A 13,158-nucleotide genomic window follows, 5' to 3' on the forward strand; every position below is an offset into this window, starting at 1 on the left:
TTCCTCAATTTGGGTTATTCCATTCAATTAATACAGGCAGGAAATGTTACTATAGTTAAGAACACAAAATTTGGGGTATTTACTTACTTTACTTTAAAGTTAGGTAAGAAGTATTTAGTGGTTCAAGCAGGTGCCCCTTTGCTTCCCCCACCAGCTGCCACCCTTTTGCCACACATGCACAACTTTGTTTATCAACTAGCACTATATTTATTATTATTACCAGGCTGGAGGGGGAGCAGGGATTCCTTGCTAAACATCCTGCTGTCCTACTCTCATCTCCTTGAGACAAAGCCTCTTTCCCATTTCCAGTTACATCATTTTTTTGTCTACTATTATTATAACTTCCGGAGTCTGTGCAAGTCTGCTTCACTTGGTCCACAGATCCAAATGCTTGCGAGAGAAATGCCTGAAACATTTGTAAAGGCCTTCTCTTTAAACTGCCATAAGAATTTCCTTTACTGATTGTATTTCAGGCTTTTACTCCTCTGACCCAAATGTCCATGTTTTGCATATTTGATTGCTTCAGTCATAATATATCGGCATGTCCAGGACTCTCAATCAAATAGCTTATCTTTAGGTAAGAAAACCTGACTTTAAAATCCAGGCTAATTCTGTATCTCTCTTCTCAATGTAAAGAAGCAATATAATAATTATTACAGAATTACTTGCCTCAGATTGTTTATATCTATAAATTATGTCTATCATAATGTTTTACAAGGTAAGAAAAAAATAGATTTAAGTCTGTCACTTAGATAACAGATATTACGACGTGAGCAGAATCACAGTCAGAATAGGTATTCCATAATTAATGCTGAAAACTATCAAGAATTTGTGAATTTTATTAAAGTGAATTTTATTTGAAAATATGTACTTCTAAGATAAGAAACAAATGCATATGATATTTAAATGTATATATCGTTTTACTGTGGACTTTAGCATTGTTTCATTGATCATCATCATAAAACCTCTATAACATAAGAGCAAGTATTACGATTGGTATTTTACATTTAACAAGCTTTTGAGAGGTGGTTTAGAACTGGAGCCTATGCCTTTCATCCCTATTAAAATGCTAGTCCATCCAGAATTCAGAAGGTATGGAATGAAATGTACTGTACCAAGGTACTTCAAAAATTTGATGGATAGATTTGTATTATCTGCATTTCTATTTTCCACAAACTTTTTCAAATACCCTCGTATTCCACGTTTTAATTAGAAAATATTGATTCATCAGTGCTACTTTCTTTCAAATTGTTCCTAATTCTTTTCTATTTCAGTTCTTCACCATGCCACAAGTCTTTCCTGTCTTCTCTGTGATAACAGCCTTAATTAAAGCTCTCCTCTTGCTCTAACCTAGCCTCCACTCCCTTCCTCTGAACTTCCAGCAGCAACGTTGCTGGAGTGACCTTTCTTTTTTTTTTTTTTTTTTTTTTTTTTCGTTTTTTCGTGACCGGCACTCAGCCAGTGAGTGCACTGGTCATTCCTATATAGGATCCGAACCCGCGGCGGGAGCGTCGCTGCGCTCCCAGCGCAGCACTCTACCGAGTGCGCCACGGGCTCGGCCCTGGAGTGACCTTTCTAAAATGCAGTTCTGATGGTGTCAATCCTATGCTGGAAAGCATTTGATATCTTGCTGCCAACAGTGGTGGTTCCGAAACTGTGAACCGAGGGATTTTTGTTGTCCTAAGAATTGGACGAAGGTGTTGAGAGCAGCCAAAATCAAGTAATCCCAATCAGCTTAATCACTGGAACAAAAATTAAGAGATAGAGATAGTTGCATCTTTTTTGCTCATATCTTTTACTTAACTATTTCAGACTTGTTACTGTTTGTCTACAAAACAGACCTAATATGTATTAAGATAAAAAAATGAAACCAAAATTAACTCTGAGTCAACTATACTTAATTCAACAATTATTTTTGTTAAATAAATAATTATTTTTGTATTTTTCCAGTTCATATGACAGGTAAATACATGCTTTAAAAACCTAAAGACTAACAATGTCTATGTACTCTGCTTCTTGAACCAATCTGAAAACCAATTACGTATTATCTTTTAGTGAGGCCTCTGGCAACTTATGTCAACTGATCTCATAGGCCAAAGTATAATCATCTACTGATACTAGTATTCCATTTCATTATACTTTTTTACTAAATGTCTGTCTCCCTAATTAGGTAGTGAATTCATTGAGGATAGAAGCAATATACTATACTAAATCTCAAGTGCCTGATACATAGTAGGCACTCAACAAATAAGCTCTAGAACAAGCAGTAAAGTCAACTATAGAAGAGATCAAGACTGTCAACTATCAATTACAGTTGTGGAGTTTCACAACTTAAGGGCAAAATCTATAAAATTTTTGTTTCTCATAATACATAACATTATAAAAATGAAATAAAATAGTTCTAGAGCTATTTTAATTCATGTTTTATAATACAGCAGGCAAGATAATAAGTCGAATACAACAAACTCCATTAAAAAAAGTCAATGTTGATTTTTAAGACGTTTCTTAAGAACATTCAGTACTCAGAGCCATCAAGTTACATTAAGTATTCAGTCCAGTTTACAAAATTGAGTTATAATTGTAAAGAATTTTTAATTCTATGAACCTAAAGTGGATAATAAATATTAAATTGTCCTTTCATACCTCCCATACTAAAAAGACTGTATCTAGCTCAATGAACACAGTTCAGTCTCTATAAACATTAAGGCTTAGACATGAAAGTAAACAAACACAAAAACCAATGGAGCTGAAATCACTACTTCATGACTGCAAGTAAAATTCTACAGAAAGAAAAACCTGCTAGCATAGCTTTCACAGTGAAAACTCCTTACCTTTTTTCATGTTAGAAATAGATCCCAAGCTTCATAAAATTGTTAATTATATCCTAGTATTTTCATGTTATTTTTTGTTTCATTTTAAATTTTTAAATCTATGAGATATTCCCCTCAACTTACCCATTCTCACTGCAGGGGTATATTTCATAGGCAGGAAATATAAGCAGCCAGAGACACACCAAATGTGTGCTAAAGCTTATGGTTTACATTTTGTATTGAATATCTTACTCGCCTCAGTCAGATTGTTTAAGACCTATGACCTATGGACCAGTGGTAATGTGCACGGTTGTTTTAAAAGTCAGCATTTTAAGATGAAATCTAAAAAGACCATATGGAAGGAAAAAAACAATCAGAATTACTTACAGCCAGCAAGCAGGAATTGATAATACTGTACTGCATCTGCAGCGAGGAGCAGAGGGTGGTTTGCATTAAATGGTGGTTGCAATTCATTCCATTGAGGGGTTCTAAGGAAACAGCAGAATATTAATATTTAAGCTTAATAGATGGGATGTAAATCACCATGACTGTCATCACTTACAGACTGATGTAAACTCACACTATTTTTGTGATCATTAAAATAAACTTCTAATTATTAAAATGAATGTGCTGAAACCTGAAACACAAGCCATGTGATTAAAAAGAATAAAAAGGTGGCACTGTGTCATACAAATTACACAGAGCCAATATTTAGCTTAACTGCAGAAGGCCCTTCAATAGGTTAGATAATACAATCAGAAGATTGAACAGAGAGGAAGTGAATACAAATGTTATAGTTCTAATTTTATGTAATTTCTGACCAATGTTAGACCTCTTTATACTTAGAATATGCGTATATTTTAAAATAAAATGAAGCAGGTGAAAATGGTTAAAAAAACACGGCTGTGTAAATGAATGGCTTATTACATATCTAATTAGCATCCGAGTTCCAAAATAAGCCACTATTTCAACAGATAGTGTAGTAATTTTAATTAGACCTGCCCATTCCTAAATAAGCTTGATTAATCAATCAGACTCTGATCAGATCAATCCAGTGCAATAAAATAGTAGCAAAGAATGATGGAGCCTACAAAAATCAATATAAGAATATTTAAAATGTCAAAAGGAGAGTGATCATTTTCATATCCATTTCTGTCTGTTTCCTTCATACATGTCGGGAGCAATTTCTTCCTCTCCTGGACAATGCACTGCAATGAGCAGGCTTTATTCCGGGCTTCTTTCTCCCTCTTTGTGTTAGCTCATGAAGATCCTAATCATTATGCACTTTTGAAATGGACTCAGGTTCTTAATAAACATTTCTACAGTGCTTAACCATCATATCTTGGGGAATCACTTTAAAGGAAACTTTTGAATCTATTTATATCAGTTTCTATTCCCCTTAATGGCTGTTTTAATGCCACTCTCTATTTTCAGTCAGAATAGGACTGCAAACGGGAAACGTAAGTCCAAAAAAGGTAACACAAAGGTGCAAGGATAAAGGAGTTCAAACGGAGGTATTCTCCAAGCCATATACCCAAGACAGTCAAAAACATATATTCCCATGCAAAAATCTGTGCATCAATGTTCACAGCAACATCATTAATTATAGCTAGAAAGTAGAAATGTCCATCAACTAATGAAGAGAGAAACGAAATGTGGTATGTCCATATAAGAGAATACTATTTGGCCATAAAAAGGAATGAAGTCCTGGTAGATGCTACAACATAAATGGACCTTGAAAACATGCTCAGTGACAGAAGGCAGACACATGCTGTATGATTCCATTTATATGAAATAACCAGAGTAGGCAAATCTGTAGAGAAAGAAAGTAAATTGGTGGTTGCCTAGGGCAGAAGGGTTGGGGGAGAATGAGCAGTACCTGTTAATGGGCACGGAGTCTCTTTTGGGGGTGACAAAAATTGATTGTAGTGATGGATGCATGACTTTGTGAAAAGTCACTTTCAATGGATGAATTTTATCATATGCAACTTATATGTCAAATGAAGAAGTAACAAACTACTGTTTTGCTAGATAAAAGAAGCCACATAAAAAAGAGCACGGACTGTATGATTCCATTTATATAAAATTCTATAAGCTACAAACCAATCTATAGTGACAAAGGAGGGCAAAAGAAGGCAAAATTACAAAGGGGGGCAGAGAAATATTTGAGGTTAATGAATATGTTTATCTTTTTTTTTTTTTTTTTTAGGTTGAAATCATAAGGAAATTTTTATTGGGTCCTGTACAGAAGAGAAATGCTCAGTTGTCAAAAAACTACAAACAGATCATATGAATGTGGTGATGATTTCACAGCTGCATAAATGTCAAAACTTATCAAATACTAAATTATTAATCTTCTATGTCTCAATAAAACTGTTTTTAAAAAAAGAAAGAAAGAGGTACTACCTAACCAGAGTCCAGCTGGCTCGAGGTGATGTCATCATTTCCAATGGAGTGTCATCGCTAATTTTGGGGGCAGTGCTGAGGGGTCGCGGCTCCATCATATGCTCCACTAAGGTCCCATAGCAACTGATAACATATAGAGACTCAACTATGACTTGTTTGGACTGATCTAGAAACAAAAAAACAGAATCTGGATGTGTGATAATGGCATAAAAGGAGAATAGCATAATTTTAACAAGTTATCAGCCTTGTCAGTCTGCTTCTGAGGCTGCTCAGAGAATGAAATGACAGGAATTTTTTCACACGGTGCTTGCTCCTTGCCTAAAGTTGCCTCTTATACATAGATGCTAATACACATGAAAATCTCTATGCTATCAAAATATTTTCAAATCTCAAGCAATTTATTTCAGGAATGGTATAAGTATGCTCAAAATTCTAATATAGTATAACAATATTTTACAGTCTTTTGTTTTTGTCTACCATGCAATTTATCCCAGATTATGAAAATGAATGCTGTCAGGAGGGACAGGGTAGGACTGACTAAAAAGGGAATCGTGTATGGGCAAAGATTTTGTTATACTGGATGTACCCACTAAACTGCAAAAAAGGTTACCTGCATGCCTAAATCAGCCTAACGTCTTATTTACTTTCTCTTAGAAAACTGAAATTTAAAACTTAAATTTCTTGATCAAAACAAACAAAAAACCCCCCACACAATGTGTCGATATTGGTCCATCACTTGAAACAAGTGTACCACTCATGGAGGATGTTGATAAAAAAGGAGGCTATGCACATGTGGGGACAGTAGGTATATGGGAAATCTCTATAACTTCTGTTCAATTCTAAAAAATGAAGTCTATTCCATATGCACACATATTCATACACGTTCCCCTCCCCCAAATCCTCTTACTTCTTTTCTCTGAATGGGATCACTGGTCCTGTGGTAAATGAAGATCAACCACACTTTAGAAAGTCAGATGCTGAATATGGATCTAATCAAATGACTTTATAAGGAATACACATGTACTCACTACTAAAACAGGTTTAGTCCTCTATCTCAGGTTTTACAGCAAACCTAGGAGCATATAAAATCACTCATGAATGCTGGGTGGGTCACCTTATCTCTATGTCAGAAGACTCAATTACAGCTGATTTGAGAAAATGGCTAATGACCAGCTAGTGGGACATAAAGCAGCAGCAAGTTAAAAGGGTAATTAGAACAGTAGGGAGAAACATTTGAAATCGAGCTTCACAGAAGTTTTTAACTAGTAACAAAAAGTCCTTTTGATAGCATCATTAAACCTAAGGAGGTAACAAAAAAATAAAGATGGGATAAGGAAATGGAAGGCTTGCATACTTTACAGTATCCTCTCCCTCTTATGCAAGAAACCTGCTGTGCTTGAGATCCTATTACTACAGAAAGGGTCACTGAAAGGCGATAACAAGGGAATGGGCTCATGTCTGACTGCCAGTATCAAGCAGAAAGGAAAGCCATTTTGCCAAGAACAATACAGCCTGTGGAACTCACCAAAAAAATGCCCCAGTAACAAATCTGTTTTGTGTCCTTCTTTAATAATACTAAAATAATAAGGAAAAAGTCATAACTTAGCATTCCAAATTATATACTTGGTCTGTGAATGCAGGCATTCTCTTCTACAGAGACAATAAGGAATCACATAATAAAACATTAATTATATAAACATTTTAGGTATTGATCTTGGTGATCAATGCAGAGAAATCAAAACAGCAATGGTAACCACAAAAGTTGACCCTTACTTCGCAGTGGCAAGCTATTTCTTAAGTTTTAAAAATATGGTAGAGTTGTTGCCTTTTTAAAAAAATCAAGATTTAGCATTAGAAAACCAGGAATCGAACTCTGACTCCATCACCTTCTTTAGTGCTTCTAGCTAAGATATTTAAACTTGCTGATCTTAAATTCTTCATCTCTAAAATAGGTATAACAAGGTTCTTCCTCTCTACACTTTATTTATTTATTTTTTTTAAATTTTATTTTGTCGATATACATTGTGGTTGATTATTGTTGCCCCTTACCAAAACCTCCCTCCCTCCTCCCTCTCCTCCCTCCCTCCCAACAATGTCCTTTCTGTTTGCTTGTCGTATCAACTTCAAGTAATTGTAGTTGTTATATCTTCTTCCCCCCCGTTTTTTTTTTGTGTGTGTGTGTGTGTGTGTGTGTGTGTGTGTGAATTTATATATTAATTTTTAGCTCCCACCAATAAGTGAGAACATGTGGTATTTCTCTTTCTGTGCCTGACTCATTTCAGTTAATATAATTCTCTCAAGGTCCATCCATGTTGCCTCTCTACACTTTAGAGACAATGGTGTGCAATTAGTTTGTAAAAATGTAAAAGTTATAATATGGGTATGGAATTAACATCATTGAGATCACCTGTACACTGTCACCAAACAATACCAAATCACTAGACAGTTAATTCATTCTATGTTTCTAGTTAAAGAATAGCTTTTCTTTTTGGGTAGGCTTAAGTGGTTGAGGAGAAACAAGCTAATGAAATTTTAAAAACTGGTTTCTAGACTATTGATACAAGATTACACTAGGGGAACTGCTATCAATTTTCCTTAAGAAGCAAAAAATTATAATGGCAAGTTCAAGCCTCAGTAAAAACACATACCTTTTTCTCTTTTCAGACCTGCATTATTTGCAAACCATGACCTGGATGTTCCAAAGATAGCAGCCACACAAAATTCCCCGCCCATCGATTTGCTGGGTGAAATTTGCGGAGGTGGTTTAACTTTGCTTAAAAAATAAAATCACAGATAAAAAAAAATTACCATGATGAAATGACAGTCCTCTAAATAATGACAGATTTTCCTTTAAATTCCACCCTCCAATATGAACATGCATTTTGCCTTAAGTTAATAACGGTGATGTGAGACTATATTCTGGAGTAAAAGTAAAATTAGTTCAAAGTTCCAGAGTCTTGTCAACAGAACAACTTATGAGACCAATAAAAACTCCTTTTTGAAGTATGTGCTGGTGAAATCCAAGTCACTTCTTTTCAGATGGATGGCATTTCTCTGGAGATTTCAAATTGGAGCAGTAGTACTAGCATAAAAATCCCACAATAATAATGTTTTATCATTTCATTTTGATATATAAGACATGGGATTAACAATACAGATGAACGGAGCCAGCATGTGTGAAAATGAGATGATACAGAATGAAACCTTGAAAATGCTCTCAGCCATAATGCTATGTACAGTTAGATAATGTATGCGGAGAAGATATGCAATGATATTCACTAACTCTCCTATCTGTTGTCTCTTTTTTTTACTTGATTTATGAAAATGTGTCTATTTTTATTCAGAGAAAAGACCAAGGCAGAGTTAAATATTGATAGTCTCTAAAACATAAATCTTTTCTGTTTCTCATATGAGGACACATTTAGTAATTGCTATTACTTCATATAACTATCATTAAAAAGGACTTGCTTTCCTCTTTGTTTACCACTAATAAGCTTTCATACACCCAACATCTAATACACATTTCATCTTCTTTCAATTCCTATATTTCTGTTCTCTTTTGATTTACCACCGGCTTCCCCACAGCTCATTAGCAAGTTTGCCAACTACCTTATATAAACTATTTTCTCTAATTCATAGACCAGAAAATATCCTCACTGTGCACTGGTCAAGATCACAGCCCACTTGGGATACAGTGAACACTACAGCTCTCACGTTCCTGCTCTGCAAGTCAGTGTCCAATGTCAAACAACATTATTTCTACCTGCTTTTGCTCACCTTCCTTTCTCCCTTTATTTTTTAAAAAAGTATGATGGGATGTAAATAGATTGGTTTTTGGAGTCAGGAAGAAATCTGAATTTGAATCCCAATTCTGACATTTATTAGCTGTGTCACTTTTGGTTATTGAACTCTCAGAGCTCAGACTAATATGTAAAATATAAATAGTAATGCCTACCTTATAGGACTGTTTTAAGGATTATATTATATCTGTTCTCAAAGTGTGGTCCTTAGCTAGTAGTACCACCTAGGAACTTCTTAGACATGCACACAAATACTAATCAGGTCCCATCCCAGATATGCTAAATCAGAGATTCTGTGTTTTTTAACAAACCCTCTAGGAGATTCAGATATATGCTCAAGTTTGAGAACCACTGTATTAGATAAAGCAAGTAAATCTCCCAGGGCCGTCTTTCTCACATGATAGCACTCAACAGATCTTAACTCTCTTCTATATAGCACACGGCTCTCACCTAATTTACAAAAACTCAGGTTTTGCTTTTGTAATCTCAGTTTCCCAGTTCCTATGACACTTGAAATGGTCTCGCAGATATCTTATTTCCTGAGGCTTCTGTCTTGATATCTTCCCACTAAGGAAGCAAAAAGTTTTCGGTCTCCCTCTTTGAACTAAATCTACGGTAATGTACATTGCTACATATGAAACAGCCTCTTCATTCCATCATTAACATTGCCTGAACAAATCACATCCATGCCTAAAATATCAACACCAGTTGCAGTCAGACTACAGTGACAGGGAATGAAGACATCATTTCTTTAAAAAAAGCTTCTGTAAGGACATGAATCTGGTCCTACAAACAGTTTCCCTTCTTCACTGTTGCATCTCTGTCAACAGCAATAACCTACCTCCAGAAAAGAAGACTCCTGTCTACCCCACACCTGAACAAAAATGCACCTTCCCTTGATATCTGGGTCACTGGCATCAGAATTGTTCTTTCTGGTTATGATGCCTGTGCTGCACTACCTCAGAATGTAAGTTTTCCTTCAAGGCTTTTATCTTCATCACTGAGATACTATCATTGAACTGACAAATTCTTGTAATGACATCTTTGAAGTGCCACTGGTCATTTTTAACCCTTAGGGATTTGGGAAGGCTGGGGGAAGGAGGAGGGGTACACCATTCTAGAATTTTTTGAAAGGTGTTGGCAATTGTGCAACTGTGTGCTTTTACTAGAATCACCATCAGGGAACAATACTACTACAAATAAGCATCACAGAGGCAAATTCAAAGCTCTCTGCAAATTACTGGATATGATTTCCGTTGTTTTTAAATTACGTGGTAACTGACAAGTGAGTATCCACTTTTTAAGAGAAAATATGATTCCTCGAAAGGATGCATCCTAAACAGACTTAAAAATAGTTGCTACTGGGACAGATGGACACTTTTCTAACATAATAATAAAGAGTAGAGAAATGATAGGATACCAATTTAGTCTTTGGACATGCAAAAATATATTCTCTGTGTTTATTAGCTTACAGTCTAATCAGCCCATGTCAAAAACTAAAACCTCTTACACTTCTATAAGTTAACACATAACTCAGTTTTGGAACACAAAAATAAAAAGAATCAACACAGTGTCATTTTACATAAGCTCATTATTTCCTACAGAGAATAAGTAATTTATGGTAAAAGTATGACAAGCATTCTTATTCTTATATTTCATATGTCTTTTTTTTTTTTTTTTTTTTTTAACTCTGATAGGGCCTTAATAGATCCCATTAGTAAAAGTTTGTGTTTAGGGCCGAGCCCGTGGCGCACTCGGGAGAGTGCGGCGCTGGGAGCGCGGGGACGCTCCCGCCGCGAGTTCAGATCCTATATAGGAATGGCTGGTGCACTCACTGGCTGAGTGCCGGTCACGAAACCCCCCCCCCCAAAAAGTTCGTGTTTAATAGGAATCAAAGGAGTTTTCATCCCTAAAAATGACTTGCTACCTGCTGCATGACATAGTGCTGTGTACTGGGTATGAAGCATATCAGGTAAACATATTAATAACAAGTTATTTGTATCATCAGTCTACCTAGGGAATGATGTGGTATTTAAGGAATATAGAAACAAAAAAATATGTACATGTGTGTATACGACTTGCAGAGGAATAAAAAGGAGAAATAAGCTAATGAAAAGAATGCCATTAATAAAATATTTTCTATGTGATATATCCAAAGTTTGAAATTTTAACTTTGCCCTTTGCCCAAAGTTTTAAAAAGACTGAGTCCAGGAATGCTTGGTAGAAGTAGAATGGCTTTTCTATTAATGCGTGTCACCAACATATCATGTACGAACTTTTCCACAATGACCCAGAATATTCCTACTACAAAATAATCTTTTGTTGACAGAAAGATAAAACATTGAAAAATGATATATATGTTAATGGAATACAAAAGTGCTAGCCTTGTAAATCATGTAAATTTACAGATTGGTGATCTAGGCTTTATAGGAAAGCACTACAGTACTAACCTTTTCCTTTTTGCTCTCAACATCTCCCTTTTTCCCCTGAAAGAGGTCTTAACAAATCCCATTACGGAATATATCAAAGTTTAAAAAGAGCTCTTCTGGGTGTTTGAGGCCTTCTCTCATTTATTTATTTATTTATTAAATTCATAATACAATTATATAAAAATAATATTTCAATTTATATTGGTGCCCAGAAGTTTAATAGTATTGATTATATAAACTCATCTATACTGTAAAATGGTTACACATGAGAACAAAACATACTAATACCTCTGATGGACTCCTTTCTACTGATAACTCCTGCTCCTTTACTCCCGCCCCTTAGCTTCTGATAAATAACCCCATGTTCGAATTTTTTTTTTTTTAATTTGGCTTAACTTTTGAGCGAAACATAAAAGAAAAATGGAATGAATCAACTTTCACCATTTCAGAAAAAGTGATTATAAAACATCATATTTACTAAGTCTATTATAAATAAACATACAAACAAAATACCAAAATAAACCAATAAGGTGCTAAATTAAAAATGAAGAGTGTAACTTTCTGTCATTTCTTCAGAGGAATGGCTTAACCATCTAACCACAGAATGAAAAGGATTTTCACTGCCATCAGAGGAAGTTGTAGGGATATTAAAATGACTAGCAATTCAAAAGTGTTTACAAAGGCTATTGAAGTTCCCCATTTTTCTCCCATTGGCTTTTACTGTATTACATAATCCAGTCAGATTAATGTATTGAATTTCTCTTGCCTTTTTTTGTCCACACTCAGCTGCACACATAAGAAAAAAAAAAAAAATACAAAACTCTAATGATACCTGCACTTCAAAATTACAGGACAATGATCTACTGGATAATTTTACTATGTAAAATTAGTACCACATAATAGGATCAATGTGGTCTATCTGTGGATGGCGTGATAAGCAGCAATGCAGTACGATGCCTTGTTTAGAAGGACACAAGCATGGAAGAAGTTAACATGAGACAGAAGCACCACTTCTTTCCTCTTCTAAAACATACAGAATAGTTAATATTTCAGTTTAAATGTAAGACACAACATTGATGTAAGAATTATAAGGGGTATATTGGCTTTCTGTTAAAGAAGAAAAAGACTTTCTTTATATTCTTCACTATGATTAACCTTATAAAAGGAATTTTGAAGTTTTCTCTCACTCGTATTTTCTAAATAAGAGGGCAAACTGAAAGTATTAAATATTTTAAATAACTAAAGATGTTAATAATCTAAGATTATTCTAACACAAATTATTAAAGATCTAACAGATTTATGTAAACTCTTCCATCCCGTATAAATCTTACCTTTCAAAAAATGAAATTATAAAATTTTTAAATGTTCTCAAGAGAACAAAATTAGTTTACATGAATTATTTATATATTGACCAAATACTCTTAGAGAATGCTAATTAAAACTACATATAATTTAGTATTTAAATTTTAATTCTTCTTTAAAATTAACTTTATACAAGGATATTTCAAAAAGTTCATGGAAAAACAGAAATAAAAGATAATATGAATCTTTCCAAATGAACTTTCTGAAGTACCCTCATATAATATGACGACACTTTATGAATAAGGGATATATTCATATGAACTACTTATTGCCTTCTGTTGCATAAGCAATTCAAAAATATCAGTAGCTTTATCAGTGGTTAAACACATGCACATTAGGAGCTCAACAAAT

General features: G+C 34.6%; 1 protein-coding gene across 8 annotated transcripts in view; it reads right to left on the reverse strand.

The window, feature by feature from the left end:
• Window positions 1-13,158, reverse strand: part of BCAS3 (BCAS3 microtubule associated cell migration factor) — a 601,295-nt gene that overhangs the window by 311,838 nt on the left and 276,299 nt on the right. For all 8 annotated transcript variants that reach the window (XM_063109232.1, XM_063109228.1, XM_063109233.1 and 5 more), the window contains 3 exons: window positions 7,865-7,989; window positions 5,217-5,382; window positions 3,198-3,298 (listed from right to left, as the gene is read on the reverse strand). In XM_063109232.1, the coding sequence (XP_062965302.1) occupies window positions 3,198-3,298; window positions 5,217-5,382; window positions 7,865-7,989 (392 nt within the window). The remainder of the gene's footprint in view (window positions 1-3,197; window positions 3,299-5,216; window positions 5,383-7,864; window positions 7,990-13,158) is intronic.

The sequence above is a fragment of the Cynocephalus volans genome, chromosome 10, assembly GCF_027409185.1.
Source record: "Cynocephalus volans isolate mCynVol1 chromosome 10, mCynVol1.pri, whole genome shotgun sequence".
NCBI lineage: Eukaryota > Metazoa > Chordata > Mammalia > Dermoptera > Cynocephalidae > Cynocephalus > Cynocephalus volans.